Here is a 19,534-nt window from a genome sequence, read left to right on the forward strand (position 1 = left end):
GAGTCTCCATAGCTGGTGAACTCGAGTGCCTCACCCTCAACAGGAGACTGGCAGAAGGCAACTCTATTGCAGTGTTTCCAGAGGCTCTTACCTAATATTCCTGCCTAAAGTTCCAACCTATTATTTCTACCCAATGTTTCTACCTAATGCTTTGTCTAATGTTCCTACCAACTACCTATGTCTACTGCTCCTACCATTCTGCCAAAAGGCACAGCCAGCGCATGTCACTCACCATAGGAAAATCTACAGTTACAAAGGATGAGTTGTGTAAGCTAAGCATTGTCAAGTATTATGTGTGACAAGGGGGTTTGTAAGTTTGTGGAAAGAATGCTGGTAGTCCATATGTAGGTGAGACAGAAAGAAAAGACAGCTACCTGGGTCAGAGGAGGGAAAACTGAAAGCCACTTAAGTGCTGACTCATTACACCTTTGCTAACCCTCATGATACCAAACGAGGTAGTGCCAGTAATATGCCTCCCTGGTTGGTGGCTGGCTACCAACTACTACTGCTAATGAAACAACTTTTCAGGATATATCCTTTACCCTTTAAAATCACCCATAAAATGCTTCTATAATGTGAATAAGTATATGCTCAGTACTGAAAAGCTAGCATTATCACATTATTTCTAAAAATAATCAAAACTCTTCATGATGAGAACTGTCTTGGAAAGTATACTTTTCTTGCGATAATTTACACTTACAACACTTGGTACAAGAAAGCCCAAGCAGAAAAACATTCTATTCAAAGCACATCTCCCCATGTTCATCATTTATGACATACTTTTCACTCACCTGCCTCCACTGTATTCTCAACTACTAAGTTGCATAATATACTGCAAGAGATCTTACAACTCACTTTTTAGAATACAGAAGAGCCATGTCAGATGAAGTACTTAAGACTGCCTCCACAACAGTGATACAGTGATCAGCCTGTGACCCAAGATGGAGTAGCACTTCATTCTTCTTATCTAGCTGCTCTTGTTTACTGTTACACACTTCACGTAACAGCTCAAACAGGGTGTTTCCACGCTGTCTGATAATTTCAATGAACCTGTTGAACGATAAATTGTTAAGAAAGAATAAGTATGAAGCAAACTTAAGACTACTTTTTCTTTTTACAGTGATTAACATGGCATTCCTAATCAAATGCCATCATAGATGAAGGAGAAAGTTAAAGAAAAAGAAAGCAGAAGTAAATCAAGTCTCCACAGGTACTTGTAAACCTGACATTAACAGCAGAAGTGAGTCACAGGGTGGGGGAGGAGGCGAAGGTTCTGGGAGCGCTGAAGAATGTGTGGAAGGTGAGAACGTTATCCCGGAGAGCAAAAATGGGTATGATTGAGGGAATAGTGTTCCACGATGTTATATGGTTGCGTGGCATGGGCTATAGATAGGGTTGTGCGAAGGGTGGATGTGTTGGAAATGAAATGTTTGAGGACAATACATAGTGTGAGATGGTTTGATCGAGTAAGTAATGAAATGGTAAGAGAGATGTATGGTAATAAAAAGTGTGGTTGAGAGAGCCAAGGAGGGTGTATTGAAATGGTCTGGACACATGGAGAGAATGAGTGAGGAGAGATTGACAAGGAGGATATATGTGTCACAGGTGGAGGGAACAACGAGAAGCGGGAGATCAAATTGGAGGTGGAAGGATGGAGTGAAAAAGATTTTGAGCGATCAGGGCCTGAACATACAAGAGGATGAAAGGCGTGTGAGGAAAAGAGAATTGAAGCGATGTGGTATACCGGGGTCGACATGCTGCCAATGGATTGAAACAGGGCATATGAAGCATCTGGGGTAAATCATGGTCTGTGGGGCCTGGATGTGGAAAGGGAGCTGTGGTTTTGGTTTATATATATATATATTTATACTTATTTTATTTTGCTTTGTCGCTGTCTCCCGCGTTTGCGAGGTAGCGCAAGGAAACAGACGAAAGAAATGGCCAAACCCACCCCCATACACATGTATATACATACACGTCCACACACGCAAATATACATACCTATACATCTCAATGTACACATATATCTATACACAAACAGACACATACATATATACCCATGCACACAATTCACACTGTCTGCCTTTATTCATTCCCATTGCCACCTCGCCACACATGGAATACCATCCCCCTCCCCCCTCATGTGTGCGAGGTAGCGCTAGGAAAAGACAAACAAAGGCCCCATTCATTCACACTCAGTCTCTAGCTGTCATGCAATAATGCCCGAAACCACAGCTCCCTTTCCACATCCAGGCCCCACACAACTTTCCATGGTTTACCCCAGATGCTTCACATGCCCTGATTCAATCCACTGACAGCACGTCAACCCCGGTATACCACATCGATCCAATTCACTCTATTCCTTGCCCTCCTTTCACCCTCCTGCATGTTCAGGCCCCGATCACTCAAAATCTTTTTCACTCCATCTTTCCACCTCCAATTTGGTCTCCCACTTCTCCTCGTTCCCTCCACCTCCAACACATATATCCTCTTGGTCAATCTTTCCTCACTCATTCTCTCCATGTGCCCAAACCATTTCAAAACACCCTCTTCTGCTCTCTCAATAACGCTCTTTATATTTCCACACATCTCTCTTACCCTTACATTACTCACTCAATCAAACCACCTCACACCACATATTGTCCTCAAACATCTCATTTCCAGCACATCCACCCTCCTGCGCACAACTCTATCCATAGCCCACGCCTCGCAACCATACAACATTGTTGGAACCACTATTCCTTCAAACATACCCATTTTTGCTTTCCCAGATAATATTCTCGACTTCCACACATTCTTCAAGGCTCCCAGGATTTTCGCCCCCTCCCCCACCCTATGATCCACTTCAGCTTCCATGGTTCCATCCGCTGCCAGATCCACTCCCAGATATCTAAAACACTTTACTTCCTCCAGTTTTTCTCCAATCAAACTCACCTCCCAATTGACTTGACCCTCAACCCTATTGTACCTAATAGCCTTGCTCTTATTCACATTTACTCTTAACTTTCTTCTTTCACACACTTTACCAAACTCAGTCACCAGCTTCTGCAGTCTCTCACATGAATCAGCCACCAGCGCTGTATCATCAGCGAACAACAACTTACTCATTTTCCAAGCCCTCTCATCCACAACAGACTGCATACTTGCCCCTCTTTCCAAAACTCTTGCATTCACCTCCCTAACAACCCCATCCATAAACAAATTAAACAACCATGGAGACATCACACACCCCTGCCGCAAACCTACATTCACTGAGAACCAATCACTTTCCTCTCTTCCTACACGTACACATGCCTTACATCCTCGATAAAAACTTTTCACTGCTTCTAACAACTTGCCTCCCACACCATATATTCTTAGTACCTTCCACAGAGCGTCTCTATCAACTCTATCATATGCCTTCTCCAGATCCATAAATGCTACATACAAATCCATTTGCTTTTCTAAGTATTTCTCACATACATTCTTCAAAGCAAACACCTGATCCACACATCCTCTACCACTTCTGAAACCACACTGCTCTTCCCCAATCTGATGCTCTGTACATGCCTTCACCCTCTCAATCAATACCCTCCCATATAATTTACCAGGGATACTCAACAAACTTATACCTCTGTAATTTGAGCACTCACTCTTATCCCCTTTGCCTTTGTACAATGGCACTATGCACGCATTCCACCAATCCTCAGGAACCTCACCATGAATCATACATACATTAAATAACCTTACCAACCAGTCAACAATACAGTCACTCCCTTTTTTAATATATTCCAATGCAATACCATCCAAACCTGCTGCCTTGCCGGCTTTCATCTTCCACAAAGCTTTTACTACCTCTTCTCTGTTTACCAAATCTTTTCCCTAACCCTCGCACTTTGCACACCACCTCGACCAAAACACCCTATATCTGCCACTCTATCATCAAACACATTCAACAAACCTTCAAAATACTCACTCCATCTCCTTCTCACATCACCACTACTTGTTTTCACCTCCCCATTTGCCCCCTTCACTGAAGTTCCCATTTGCTCCCTTGTCTTACGCACTTTATTTACCTCCTTCCAGAACATCTTTTTATTCACCCTTGTATTTCAACTTTCTAAAATGGGAAACAGAAGAAGGAGTCACGCGGGGAGTGCTCATCCTCCTCGTAGGCTCAGATTGGGGTGTCTAAATGTGTGTGGATGTAACAAAGATGTGAAAAAAGGAGAGATAGGTAGTATGTTTGAGGAAAGGAACCTGGATGTTTTGGCTCTGAGTGAAACGAAGCTCAAGGCTAAAGGGGAAGAGTGGTTTGGGAATGTCCTGGGAGTAAAGTCAGGGGTTAGTGAGAGGACAAGAGCAAGGGAAGGAGTAGCCCTACTCCTGAAACAGGAGTTGTGGGAGTATGTGATAGAATGTAAGAAAGTAAATTCTAGATTAACATGGGTAAAACTGAAAGTTGATGGAGAGAGATGGGTGATTATTGGTGCATATGCACCTTGGCATGAGAAGAAAGATCATGAGAGGCAAGTGTTTTGAGAGCAGCTGAATGAGTCTGTTAGTGGTTTTGATGCAGAAGACCGGGTTATAGTGATGGGTGATTTGAATGCAAAGGTGAGTAATGTGGCAGTTGAGGGAATAATTGGTATACATGGGGTGTTCAGTGTTGTAAATGGAAATGGTGAAGAGCTTATAGATTTATGTGCTGAAAAAGGACTAGTGATTGGGAATACCTGGTTTAAAAAGCGAGATATACATAAGTATACGTATGTAAGTAGGAGAGATGGCCAGAGAGGGTTACTGGATTACGTGTTAATTGACAGGCGCGTGAAAGAGAGACTTTTGGATGTTAATGTGCTGAGAGGTGCAACTGGGGGGATGTCTGATCATTATCTTGTGGAGGCGAAGGTGAAGATTTGTATGGGTTTTCAGAAAAGAAGAGAGAATATTGGGGTGAAGAGGGTGGTGAGAGTAAGTGAGCTTGAGAAGGAGACTTGTGTGAGGAAGTACCAGGAGAGACTGAGTACGGAATGGAAAAAGGTGAGAACAAAGGAGGTAAGGGGAGTGGGGGAGGAATGGGATGTATTTAGGGATGCAGTAATGGCTTGCGCAAAAGATGCTTGTGGCATGAGAAGCGTGGGAGGTGGGTTGATTAGAAAAGGTAGTGAGTGGTGGGATGAAGAAGTAAGATTATTAGTGAAAGAGAAGAGAGAGGCATTTGGACGATTTTTGCAGGGAAAAAATGCAAATGAGAGGGAGATGTATAAAAGAAAGAGACAGGAGGTCAAGAGAAAGGTGCAAGAGGTGAAAAAGAGGGCAAATGAGAGTTGGGGTGAGAGAGTATCATTATATATATATATTTTTTTTTTTTTTTTTTTTTTTTTTTTTATACTTTGTCGCTGTCTCCCGCGTTTGCGAGGTAGCGCAAGGAAACAGACGAAAGAAATGGCCCAACCCCCCCCCCCCATACACATGTACATACACACGTCCACACACGCAAATATTCATACCTACACAGCTTTCCATGGTTTACCCCAGACGCTTCACATGCCTTGATTCAATCCACTGACAGCACGTCAACCCCTGTATACCACATCGCTCCAATTCACTCTATTCCTTGCCCTCCTTTCACCCTCCTGCATGTTCAGGCCCCGATCACACAAAATCCTTTTCACTCCATCTTTCCACCTCCAATTTGGTCTCCCTCTTCTCCTCGTTCCCTCCACCTCCGACACATATATCCTCTTGGTCAATCTTTCCTCACTCATTCTCTCCATGTGCCCAAACCACTTCAAAACACCCTCTTCTGCTCTCTCAACCACGCTCTTTTTATTTCCACACATCTCTCTTACCCTTACGTTACTTACTCGATCAAACCACCTCACACCACACATTGTCCTCAAACATCTCATTTCCAGCACATCCATCCTCCTACGCACAACTCTATCCATAGCCCACGCCTCGCAACCATACAACATTGTTGGAACTACTATTCCTTCAAACATACCCATTTTTGCTTTCCGGGATAATGTTCTCGACTTCCACACATTTTTCAAGGCTCCCAAAATTTTCGCCCCCTCCCCCACCCTATGATCCACTTCCGCTTCCATGGTTCCATCCGCTGACAGATCCACTCCCAGATATCTAAAACACTTCACTTCCTCCAGCCTCTCACCATTCAAACTCACCTCCCAATTGACTTGACCCTCAACCCTACTGTACCTAATAACCTTGCTCTTATTGACATTTACTCTTAACTTTCTTCTTCCACACACTTTACCAAACTCCGTCACCAGCTTCTATATATATATAGAGAGAGAGAGAGAGAGAGAGAGAGAGAGAGAGAGAGAGAGAAAAAAGTTGTTAGTAGTGAAAAGTTTTTATCGAGGATGTAAGGCATGTGTACATGTAGGAAGAGAGGAAAGTGATTGGTTCTCAGTGAATGTAGGTTTGTGGCAGGGGTGTGTGATGTCTCCATGGTTGTTTAATTTGTTTATGGATGGGGTTGTTAGGGAGGTGAATGCAAGAGTTTTGGAAAGAGGGGCAAGTATGAAGTCTGTTGTGGATGAGAGAGCTTGGGAAGTGAGTCAGTTATTGTTCGCTCATGATACAGCGCTGGTGGCTGATTCATGTGAGAAACTGCAGAAGCTGGTGACTGAGTTTGGTAAAGTGTGTGAAAGAATAAAGTTAAGAGTAAATGTGAATAAGAGCAAGGTTATCAAGTACAGTAGGGTTGAGGGTCAAGTCAATTTGGAGGTAAGTTTGAATGGAGAAAAACTGGAGGAAGTAAAGTGTTTTAGCATGTGTACGAGTAGCAAGAGAGGAAAGTGATTGGTTCCCAGTGAATGTTGGTTTGCGGCAGGGGGGGAATTTGATGTCTCCATGATTGTTTAATTTGTTTATGGATGAGGTTGTTAGGGAGGTGAATGCAAGAGTTTTGGAGAGAGGGGCAAGTATGCAGTCTGCTGAGGGTGAGTGGGCTAGGGAAAAGTAAGTTGTTTGCTGATGATGCAGCGCTGGTGGCTGATTCGGGTGAGATACTCCAGGAGCTGGTGACTGAGTTTGGTAGAGTGAAAAAAGAAAGCGGAGAGTAAATGTGAATAAGAGCAAGGTTATTAGCTTCAGAGGGGTTGAGGGACAAGTCAATTGGGAGGTAAGTTTGAATGGAGAAAAACTGGAGGAAGTTAAGTGTTTTAGATATCTGGGAGTGGATTTGGCAGAGGATGGAACCAAGGAAGCAGAAGTCAGTCACAAGGTGGGGGAGGGGGTGAAGGTTCTGGGAGCGTTCAATAATGTGTGGAAGGCGAGGACGTTGCCTCGGATAGCAAAAATGGGTATATTTGAAGGAATAGTGGTTCCAACAATGTTATATGCTTGTGAGGCATGGGCTATAGATAGGGTTGTGCAAAGGAGGGTGGATGTGCTGGAAATGACAAGTTTGAGGACAATATTAGGTGTGAGGTGGTTTGATCGAGTAAGTAATGAAATGGTAAGAGAGATGTGTGGTAATAAAAAGTGTGTGGTTGAGAGAGTAGAAGAGGGCGTATTGAAATGGTTTGGTCACATGGAGAGAATGAGTGAGGAGAGATTGACAAAGAGGATATATGTGTCAAAGGTGGAAGGAACAAGAAGTGGGAGACCAAATTGGAGGTGGAAGGATGGAGTGAAAAAGATTTTAAGCAATTAGGGCCTGAACATACAGGAGGGTGAAAGGCATGCAAGGAATAGAGTGAATTGGAATGATCTGGTATACTAGGGTCGACGTGCTGTCAATGGATTGAACCAGGACATGTGAAGCGTCTGGGGTAAACAATGGAAAGTTTTGTAGGGCCTGGATGTGGAAAGGAAGCTGTGGTTTCAATGCATTACACACGACAGCTGAAGACTGAGTGTGAACGAATGTGGCCTTTGTCTTCTTTTCCTAGTGCTGCCTCACGCGCACGTGGAGGGAGGGGGTGCCATTTCATGCATGGCGGGGTGGCGGCAGGAATAGATGAAGGCAGCATGTATGAATATGTGCATGTGTATATATGTATATGTCTGTGTATGTATATGTATGTATACGTTGAAATGCATAGGTATGTATATAAGCAAGTGAGGGCGTTTATGTATATACATGTGTATGCGGGTGGGTTGGACCATTCTTTCTCCTGTTTCCTTGCGCTACCTCGCTGATGCGAGAGACAGCGACAAAGTATAATAAAATACATAAATAAATGAAAAAGAAAAGACAGGTTGGGACATACTGACAGAATGAGTGAGGATAGGTTGACATAGGGGATACATCTGTCAAATGTGGAGGGGAAAAGGAGAATGGGGGAGACCAAAGTGTACATGGAACAATGGCTTGAAAAATATTTTGAGTGCTCAGGGCCTGATCATGCAAGAGGGTGAAAGCTGCACACAAGATAAAAAAAACTGGAACAATGTGGTATAAAGGAGAAGTGTTGTCCATGGACTGAACTACTGTATACAAAGCAGCCAGTGGAAACCACACAAAGGTCTGTGGGGCTTGGTTGTGAATAGGTGGCTGTGATTTTGGTGCATTATAAATGACAGCTAGAGAATGGATGTGAGCAAATGCAGCCTTTCTTTGTCTGTTCCTGGTGCTACATCACTAATGCAAGAAATGGCAGACAAGTATGACAAGGAAGAAGTATGAAATATGTAAATGACCAAATATTTGTAAATGAGGAAGAAAACAAATTCTTTATTATCTCCTGCATGTAGTACAAGGCAACTAAAAAGGGAACCAGAGGGGTGGAGCCAAAAACAGTCCCCTCCTTACGTTTCACTTTTCAAAAGTGAGAACAAATGGAGCCAAGTGCAGAGTGCTCATCTTCCTCAAAGGCTCAGGATGAGGTGTCAAGAAGTGCAAGGATGTTACCAAGACAAGAAGAGAGAGACTGGTACTATGTTTGGGGAGAGGAATCTGAATATCAAGGCTCTGATTAAACCAAGCTCAAGCAGATGGAAAAGTATGGTTTAGGAATGTCTGTGGGGAAAGTCTGGAGTTAGTGTAAGGGCAAAAGCAAAAGGGGATAGCAGTTCTGCTTATGGAGTTGTGGGATTGTGTTAAAGAATATAATGAAGTGAGTTCCACACTGATATGGATGAGAATAAACATGGGTGGGCGGGTGATTGCCAGTGCTTATGCACCTGGCAGTGAAGAAGATAGGCAACTGTTTTGGAAGTGCTATAAGAGGCCATTCTCTGTCTGATCCTGGCACTACCTCGATACATGGGAAACAGATAACCAATTTGAATAAAATACAAATCCAGTGTTCAGCATTCTAAACTGCTTAATCATCTGCATAAAATGATCACAAAAAGATCTGACTCCAATATCAATAAAATAACAAAACTTTGGGAAAAAGAAGAAAATATATGATATAAAGACACTCACGTTTCGACTAGTCTATTAATATCAGCCTGTACCGACTCTTGCTTGTTGAGAATCTGCTGTCTTCGTTCTGCTACCAACTCCTTGGCATTTTCGATATAGCCTCTTTTTTTTCTGATGTCCATCAAGAACTGTCTGAGACGATCTCTTGTAAGTCCTGCCATCTCCTCACAAAACTTGTACTTGTGTTCCCGGTGCTCAATGAGCTGACAGTCCCTACAGGTCAGCTGATCACATGTCTGACAGTAAAGATTTAATTTCTCCTGTAAGAAAAACAACCAACATAAGAAATCAACCCTACAGTGATGCAACAAGAAGAATTTTTTATGCACACAAGAGGGAAAGTTTCAAAATATCAAAAATCTAAATATCTTAAGTTTGTTCTCATGACTAATTACACTGTTACTTTTCTAATCAAAATGATGTACACCTCAACTACATGAGTCACTGTTTACGAGTGTTCCGTGTTCTTTAACGTAGGCTGCACTAATGCCAGGCACATGAGGTATGCCGTAAGCACCTTCAAGCATATCAAGTTAGCTGCGTGGTATTTTTGAAAGGCTTGTGTCACAAACAAAAACTATTAATACTGGTTTTGTGTAAGTAATACCTACTGCCTTGTAAGCAAAACACAACAAAACTACTTAATATGAGGGCACATATCTCATAAAGGTGTTCTTGACATCTTCTCATATACTGACAATACATGAAAAAGGTTTATGCTTGTAATGTCCAGAAATAATGCATGATATACCATTATCAGTATTAATGACTGTATATGTCCCCTTAAAGCAGAGGCAGCTGATTCAAAAACTGGCTGTCATATGAGATCACTGCCTCCTAGGCCAGGTTCTTATGAAGTCAACCACCTTCTAAGGGTTAGACAAAATATTTCTGTTCACAGTATAAAAGCAGTGATTTCATAGATGATACCATCATGACCTGATCCTGATACAGACCTATCCACATTTCACTACACCCACAAACTTCCTCCACAGTTTTATTCATTTTCCCTTCAGCTTTAACCAATTCAACTCCTTCTAACGATGTAAATCTTTGTTCACTAACAACAAATATAACAATTATAGCAAAATAATAATAATTTTTCTACCATTAAGGAAGAGGAGATAGAATGAGCGTCATATGTCTCCTGTGTTGTAGGAGACTAAGAATGGGGACTGGAAATCCTTCCCTCCTCTGTATTACTAACTAAAGAAGAAACAGAGAAAAGGGCTAAATGAGAATCATTTGTTTTCTAAGGATTAGTAACCTAACTCATGAAAAATAGTGAACAAGGAGGAAAGAAACAAGGAAATCTATTCTTTAACAAAAATCGATAGTAACAAAATATGCTACATGAAAAATCAAGAAAATAGCAAAAAATGTTGGGTCCCAGGTTTATTCAAGCTAATAACGTACTGGCAAACATGAGAAAAACTAGTACTGGAAAAAAAGAAAAAAAGATCCTTTAACTTCCACAGACAATTGGATAGTAGGTTCTTTGTTGTCACAGCTGCTGCTCATGACAGGTGAAAATGATGTCCCATGAAAGTCCTGTCAAAAGTGGACGTTGGAGACGTGGCAATACGATGAAATTAGCCAGGAAGATGAAGTGTCAGGAGTCCTGTTGGGACATCTACTAACACAGACGCCTTAGGGGCAGCTAGAGTCTGGAGTCACATTGCTAAAACTTCAGGTACCAGGGTGGTACATTTATGCCTGACTGGTTTGCTGCAGTGATACCCGGGTATTTAAGAGAAGTTGAAATCTGGTCAGTGAGGTGCACTACTCCCAAAGGGAATTAGAGACACTGAAGTCAAATGTTGCGAGCTTCTGACCTTCATACGGGTGGACTTGAGGTTAAGTCCATAAGAGTGGTGAGGAGTGGTGCTCTTAGGGTCAGGTCATCTATAATTACGTTGGCAGCTTTTGGTTTGCTACCAACATCATCAAGTGTAGGAGTGAGGGATCAATATTGCAGGTGCAGATGTGTAAAATGGGCGGTCAAAAGCTGTCCCCTGCTAATGGCGACATCATTAAGGTAATGCAGGGGGTGGCACCGGGAATGGGTGAAGGAGAGCAAGAACGAATATTTCTTTTTTTTTTTTTTTGCTTTGTCGCTGTCTCCCGCGTTTGCGAGGTAGCGCAAGGAAACAGACAAAAGAAATGGCCCAGCCCACCCCCATACACATGTATATACATACACATCCACACACGCAAATATACATACCTACACAGCTTTCCATGGTTTACCCCAGACGCTTCACATGCCCTGATTCAACCCACTGACAGCACGTCAACCCCGGTATACCACAGCGATCCAATTCACTCTATTCCTTGCCCTCCTCTCACCCTCCTGCATGTTCAGGCCCCGATCACACAAAATCTTTTCCACTCCATCTTTCCACCTCCAATTTGGTCTCCCACTTCTCCTCGTTCCCTCCACCTCCGACACATATATCCTCTTGGTCAATCTTTCCTCACTCATTCTCTCCATGTGCCCAAACCATTTCAAAACACCCTCCTCTGCTCTCTCAACCACGCTCTTTTTAATTTCCACACATCTCTCTTACCCTTACGTTACTTACTCGATCAAACCACCTCACACCACACATTGTCCTCAAACATCTCATTTCCAACACATCCATCCTCCTGCGCACAACTCTATCCATATATGTGTATATGTGTATTTATGCAAATGTGTGTGTGAAAAGAGTGAATTCAAACGATGTGGTATACCAGGGTTGACGTGCTGTCAATGGATTGAACAAGAGCAAGTGAAGCATCTGGGGTAAACCATGCAAACGTCTGTGGGGTCTGGATGTGGAAAGGGAGCTGTGGTTTCAGCGGATTACACATGATGGATAGAGACTGTGTGTGAACAAATGTGGCCTTTTCTTTGTCTATTCCTAGCACAACCTCGCTGGAGGAGGTGTGTGTGTGTGTGTGTGTGTGTGTGTGATGCTATTTCATGTGTGGTGGGGTGGTGATGGGAACAGATGAAGGCAGCGAGTATGAATATGTATGTATATATATTTATTTATTTTCATTTTGCTTTGTCGCTGTCTCCCGCGTTTGCGAGGTAGCGCAAGGAAACAGACGAAAGAAATGGCCCAACCCACCCCCATACACATGTATATACATACACGTCCACACACGGAAATATACACACCCATACATCTCAATGTACACATATATATATACACACACAGACACACACACACACACACACACATATATATATATATATATATATATATATATATATATATATATATATATATATATATATATATATATATATATATATATATCAGATTGGGGAAGAGCAGTGTGGTTTCAGAAGTGGTAGAGGATGTGTGGATCAGGTGTTTGCTTTGAAGAATGTATGTGAGAAATACTTAGAAAAGCAAATGGATTTGTATGTAGCATTTATGGATCTGGAGAAGGCATATGATAGAGTTGATAGAGATGCTCTGTGGAAGGTATTAAGAATATATGGTGTGGGAGGAAAGTTGTTAGAAGCAGTGAAAAGTTTTTATCGAGGATGTAAGGCATGTGTACGTGTAGGAAGAGAGGAAAGTGATTGGTTCTCAGTGAATGTAGGTTTGCGGCAGGGGTGTGTGATGTCTCCATGGTTGTTTAATTTGTTTATGGATGGGGTTGTTAGGGAGGTAAATGCAAGAGTTTTGGAAAGAGGGGCAAGTATGAAGTCTGTTGGGGATGAGAGAGCTTGGGAAGTGAGTCAGTTGTTGTTCGCTGATGATACAGCGCTGGTGGCTGATTCATGTGAGAAACTGCAGAAGCTGGTGACTGAGTTTGGAAAAGTGTGTGGAAGAAGAAAGTTAAGAGTAAATGTGAATAAGAGCAAGGTTATTAGGTACAGTAGGGTTGAGGGTCAAGTCAATTGGGAGGTGAGTTTGAATGGAGAAAAACTGGAGGAAGTGAAGTGTTTTGGATATCTGGGAGTGGATCTGGCAGCGGATGGAACCATGGAAGCGGAAGTGGATCATAGGGTGGGGGAGGGGGCGAAAATTCTGGGAGCCTTGAAGAATGTGTGGAAGTCGAGAACATTATCTCGGAAAGCAAAAATGGGTATGTTTGAAGGAATAGTGGTTCCAACAATGTTGTATGGTTGCGAGGCGTGGGCTATGGATAGAGTTGTGCGCAGGAGGATGGATGTGCTGGAAATGAGATGTTTGAGGACAATGTGTGGTGTGAGGTGGTTTGATCGAGTGAGTAACGTAAGGGTAAGAGAGATGTGTGGAAATAAAAAGAGCGTGGTTGAGAGAGCAGAAGAGGGTGTTTTGAAATGGTTCGGGCACATGGAGAGAATGAGTGAGGAAAGATTGACCAAGAGGATATATGTGTCGGAGGTGGAGGGAACAAGGAGAAGAGGGAGACCAAATTGGAGGTGGAAAGATGGAGTGAAAAAGATTTTGTGTGATCGGGGCCTGAACATGCAGGAGGGTGAAAGGAGGGCAAGGAATAGAGTGAATTGGAGCGATGTGGTATACCGGGGTTGACGTGCTGTCAGTGGATTGAATCAAGGCATGTGGGGCGTCTGGGGTAAACCATGGAAAGCTGTGTAGGTATGTATATTTGCGTGTGTGGACGTATGTATATACATGTGTATGGTGGGGGGTTGGGCCATTTCTTTTGTCTGTTTCCTTGCGCTACCTCGCAAACGCGGGAGACAGCGACAAAGTATAATAAAAAAAAAAATATATATGTTGGGGTGAAGAGGGTGGTGAGAGTAAGTGAGCTTGGGAAGGAGACTTGTGTGAGGAAGTACCAGGAGAGACTGAGTACAGAATGGAAAAAGGTGAGAACAAAGGAGGTAAGAGGAGTGGGGGAGGAATGGGATGTATTTAGGGATGCAGTGATGGCTTGTGCAAAAGATGCTTGTGGCATGAGAAGCGTGGAAGGTGGGTGGATTAGAAAGGGTAGTGAGTGGTGGGATGAAGAAGTAAGATTATTAGTGAAAGAGAAGAGAGAGGCATTTAGATGATTTTTGGAGGGAAAAAATGTAAATGAGTGAAAGATGTATAAAAGAAAGAGGCAGGAGGTCAAGAGAAAGGTGCAAGAGGTGGCAAATGAGAGTTGGGGTGAGAGAGTATCATTAAATTTTAGGGAGAATAAAAAGATGTTCTGGAAGGAGGTAAATAAAGTGCGTAAGACAAGGGAGCAAATGGGAACTTCAGTGAAAGGGGCTAATGGGAGGTGATAACAAGTAGTGGTGATGTGAGAAGGAGATGGAGTGAGTATTTTGAAGGTTTGTTGAATGTGTTTGATGATCAAGTGGCAGATATAGGGTGTTTTGGTCGAGGTGGTGTGCAAAGTGAGAGAGTTAGGGAAAATAATTTGGTAAACAGAGAAGAGGTAGTAAAAGCTTTGCGGAAGATGAAAGCCGGCAAGGCAGCAGGTTTGGATGGTACTGCAGTGGAATTTATTAAAAAAAGGGGGTGACTGTATTGTTGACTGGTTGGTAAGGTTATCTAATGTATGTCTGATTCATGGTGAGGTGCCTGAAGATTGGCAGAATGCTTCCATAGTGCCATTGTACAAAGGCAAAGGGGATAAAAGTGAGTGCTCAAATTACAGAGGTATAAGTTTGTTGTTAGAAGCAGTGAAAAGTTTTTATCGAGGATGTAAGGCATGTGTACGTGTAGGAAGAGAGGAAAGTGATTGGTTCTCAGTGAATGTAGGTTTGCGGCAGGGGTGTGTGATGTCTCCATGGTTGTTTAATCTGTTTATGGATGGGGTTGTTAGGGAGGTGAATGCAAGAGTTTTGGAAAGAGGGGCAAGTATGAAGTCTGTTGGGGATGAGAGAGCTTGGGAAGTGAGTCAGTTGTTGTTCGCTGATGATACAGCGCTGGTGGCTGATTCATGTGAGAAACTGTAGAAGCTGGTGACTGAGTTTGGTAAAGTGTGTGAAAGAAGAAAGTTAAGAGTAAATGTGAATAAGAGCAAGGTTATTAGGTACAGTAGGGTTGAGGGTCAAGTCAATTGGGAGGTGAGTCTGAATGGAGAAAAACTGGAGGAGTGTAGGAAGTGAAGTGTTTTGGATATCTGGGAGTGGATCTGGCAGCGGATGGAACCATGGAAGCAGAAGTGGATCATAGGGTGGGGGAGGGGGCGAAAATTCTGGGAGCCTTGAAGAATGTATGGAAGTCGAGAACATTATCTCGGAAAGCAAAAATGGGTATGTTTGAAGGAATAGTGGTTCCAACAATGTTGTATGGTTGCGAGGCATGGGCTATGGATAGAGTTGTGCGCAGGAGGATGGATGTGCTGGAAATGAGATGTTTGAGGACAATGTGTGGTGTGAGGTGGTTTGATCGAGTAAGTAACATAAGGGTAAGAGATGTGTGGAAATAAAAAGAGCGTGGTTGAGAGAGCAGAAAAGGGTGTTTTGAAATGGTTTGGGCACATGGAGAGAATGAGTGAGGAAAGATTGACCAAGAGGATATATGTGTCGGAGGTGGAGGGAACGAGGAGAAGAGGGAGACCAAATTGGAGGTGGAAAGATGGAGTGAAAAAGATTTTGTGTGATCGGGGCCTGAACATGCAGGAGGGTGAAAGGAGGGCAAGGAATAAAGTGAATTGGAGCGATGTGGTATACCGGGGTTGACGTGCTGTCAGTGGATTGAATCAAGGCATGTGAAGCGTCTGGGGTAAACCATGGAAAGCTGTGTAGGTATGTATATTTGCGTGTGTGGACGTATGTATATACATGTGTATGGGGGTGGATTGGGCCATTTCTTTCATCTGTTTCCTTGCGCTACCTCGCAAACGCGGGGGACAGCAAAAAAAAAAAAAAAAAAAAAAAAAAAAAAAAAAAAAAAAAAAGTTTGTTGAGCATTCCTGGTAAATTATATGGGAGGGTATTGATTGAGAGGGTGAAGGCATGTACAGAGCATCAGATTGGGGAAGAGCAGTGTGGTTTCAGAAGTGGTAGAGGATGTGTGGATCAGGTGTTTGCTTTGAAGAATGTATGTGAGAAATACTTAGAAAAGCAAATGGATTTGTATGTAGCATTTATGGATCTGGAGAAGGCATATGATAAGAGTTGATAGAGATGCTCTGTGAAAGGTACTAAGAATATATTGTGTGGTAGGCAAGTTGTTAGAAGCAGTGAAAAGTTTTTATTGAGGATGTATGGCATGTGTACGTGTAGGAAGAGAGGAAAGTGATTGGTTCTCAGTGAATGTAGGTTTGCGGCAGGGGCATGTGATGTCTCCATGGTTGTTTAATTTGTTTATGGATGGGGATGTTAGGGAGGTGAATGCAAGAGTGTTGGAAAGAGGGGCAAGTATGCAGTCTGTTGTGCGTGAGAGAGCTTGGGAAGTGAGTCAGTTGTTGTTCGCTGATGATACAGCGCTGGTGGCTGATTCATGTGAGAAACTGCAGAAGCAGGTGACTGAGTTTGGTAAAGTGTGTGAAAGAATAAAGTTAAGAGAAATGTGAATAAGAGCAAGGTTATTAGGTACAGTAGGGTTGAGGGTCAAGTCAATTGGGAGGTAAGTTTGAATGGAGAAAAACTGGAGGAAGTAAAGTGTTTTAGATATCTGGGAGTGGATCTGGCAGCGGATGGAACCATGGAAGCGGAAGTGAATCATAGGGTGGGGGAGGGGGCGAAAATCCTTGGAGCCTTGAGGAATGTTTGGAATTCGAGAACATTATCTCCGAAAGCAAAAATGGCTATGTTTGAAGGATTAGTGGTTCCAACAATGTTGTATGGTTGCGAGGCGTGGGCTATGGATAGAGTTGTGTGCAGGACGGTGGATGTGCTGGAAATGAGATGTTTGAGGACAATGTGTGGTGTGAGGTGGTTTGATCGAGTAAGTAATGTAAGGGTAAGAGAGATGTGTGGAAATAAAAAGAGCGTGGTTGAGAGAGCAGAGGAGGGTGTTTTAAAATGGTTTGGGCACATGGAGAGAATGAGTGAGGAAAGATTGACCAAGAGGATATATGTGTTAGAGGTGGAGGGAACGAGGAGAAGTGGGAGACCAAATTGGAGGTGGAAAGATGGAGTGAAAAAGATTTTGAGTGATCGGGGCCTGAACATGCAGGAGGGTGAAAGGCGGGCAAGGAATAGAGTGAATTGGATCGATGTGGTATAGCGGGGTCGATGTGCTGTCAGTGGATTGAATCAGGGCATGTGAAGCGTCTGGGGTAAACCATGGAAAGTTGTGTGGGGCCTGGATGTGGAAAGGGAGCTGTGGTTTCGGGCATTATTACATGACAGCTAGAGACTGAGTGTGAACGAATGAGGCCTTTGTTGTCTTTTCCTAGCGCTACCTCGCACACATGAGGGGGGAGGGGGATGTTATTCCATGTGTGGGGAGGTGGCGATTGGAATAAATAAAGGCAGACAGTATGAATTATGTACATGTGTATATATGGATATGTCTGTGTGTGTATATATATGTGTACATTGAGATGTATAGGTATGTATATTTGCGTGTGTGGATGTGTATGTATATACATGTGTATGGGGGTGGGTTGGGCCATTTCTTTCGTCTGTTTCCTTGCGCTACCTCGGAAACGCAGGAGACAGCGACAAAGCATATACAAAAAAAAAAAAAAATATATGTATATGTCTATATGCATATGTGGGTGTTTACATATGTACACGTGTATGTGGGTAGGTTGGGCCATTCCTTGTCTGTTTCCTTGCGCTACCTCGCTAACGCAGGAGACAGCGATTAAGTACAATACATAATAAATGAAAAAATTTCTATTATCATTATCATACTTTGTCGCTGTCTCCCGTGTTAGCGAGGTAGCGCAAGGAAATGGACAAAAGAATGGCCCAACCCACCCACATACACATGCATATAAATACATGTCCACACACACACATATACATACCTAAACATTTCACCGTATATATATGTATACATACACAGACACATACATATACATATGCACACAATTCATATCTGCTGCCTTCATTCATTCCCAACGCCACCCCGTCACACATGAAATGACGCCCCCCTTCCCCCCAGCACGTGCAGGTGATGTAGTGCTAGGAAAAGACAACAAAGGCAACACTCATTCACACTTAGTCTCTAGCTGTCATGTGTAATGCACTGAAATCACAGCTCCCTTTCTACATCCAGGCCCCACACAACTTTCCATGGTTTACCCAAGACGCTTCACATGCCCTAGTTCAATCCATTGACAGCACGTCGACCCCGGTATACCACATTGTTCCAATTCACTCTATTCCTTGCACGCCTTTCACCCTCCTGTATGTTCAGGTCCTGATGCTCAAAATCTTTTTCACTCCATCCTTCCACCTCCAATTTGATCTCCCACTTCTCATTCCCTCCACCTCTGACACATATATCCTCTTGGTCAATCTTTCCTCACTCATTCTCCCCATGTGACCAAACCATTTCAATACACCCTCTTCTGCTCTCTCAACCACACTCTTTTTATTACCACACATCTCTCTTCCCCTTTCATCACTTACTCGATCAAACCACCTCACACCACATATTGTCCTCAAACATCTCATTTCCAACACATCCACCCTCCTCCACACAACCCTATCATTAGCCCACGCCTCGCAGCCATATAACAATGTTGGAACTACTATTCTTTCAAACATACCCATTTTTGCTTTCCGAGATAATGCTCTCACCTTCCACTCATTCTTCAATGCTCCCAGAACCTTCGCCCCCCTCCCCAACCTTATGACACATCCACTTCCATGGTTCCATCCGCTGCCAAATCCACTCCCAGATATCTAAAACACTTCACTTTCTCCAGTTTTTCTCCATTCAAACTTACCTCCCAATTGCCTTGTCCCTCAACCTAACTGTACCTTGCTCTTATTCACATTTACTCTCAGCTTTCTTCCTTAACACAATTTACCAAACTCAGTTACCAGCTTCTGCAGTTTTTCACCCAAATCAGCCACCAGCGCTGTATCATCAGCAAACAACAATTGACTCACTTCCCAAGCCCTCTCATCCACAACAGACTGCATACTTGCTCCTCTCTCCAAAACTCTTGCATTCATCTCCCTAACAACCTCATCCATAAACAAATCAAACAACCGTGAAGACATCATGCACCCCTGCCGCAAACCAACATTCACTGGGCACCAATCACTTTCCTCTCTTCCTACTCATA

The 19,534-nt window shown here is 43.1% G+C and overlaps 1 protein-coding gene across 1 annotated transcript in view; it reads right to left on the reverse strand.

Moving 5' to 3' along the window:
• LOC139765144 (transcription intermediary factor 1-alpha-like) overlaps nucleotides 1-19,534 on the reverse strand; it is a 142,927-nt gene that overhangs the window by 95,044 nt on the left and 28,349 nt on the right. Inside the window, exons 4-5 of the mRNA XM_071692337.1 lie at nucleotides 9,389-9,648; nucleotides 856-1,050 (exon numbers count right to left, since the gene is read on the reverse strand). Of these exons, the coding sequence (XP_071548438.1) occupies nucleotides 856-1,050; nucleotides 9,389-9,648 (455 nt within the window). The remainder of the gene's footprint in view (nucleotides 1-855; nucleotides 1,051-9,388; nucleotides 9,649-19,534) is intronic.

This window comes from Panulirus ornatus, chromosome 53, assembly GCF_036320965.1.
Source record: "Panulirus ornatus isolate Po-2019 chromosome 53, ASM3632096v1, whole genome shotgun sequence".
NCBI classification, from domain to species: Eukaryota; Metazoa; Arthropoda; class Malacostraca; order Decapoda; family Palinuridae; genus Panulirus; species Panulirus ornatus.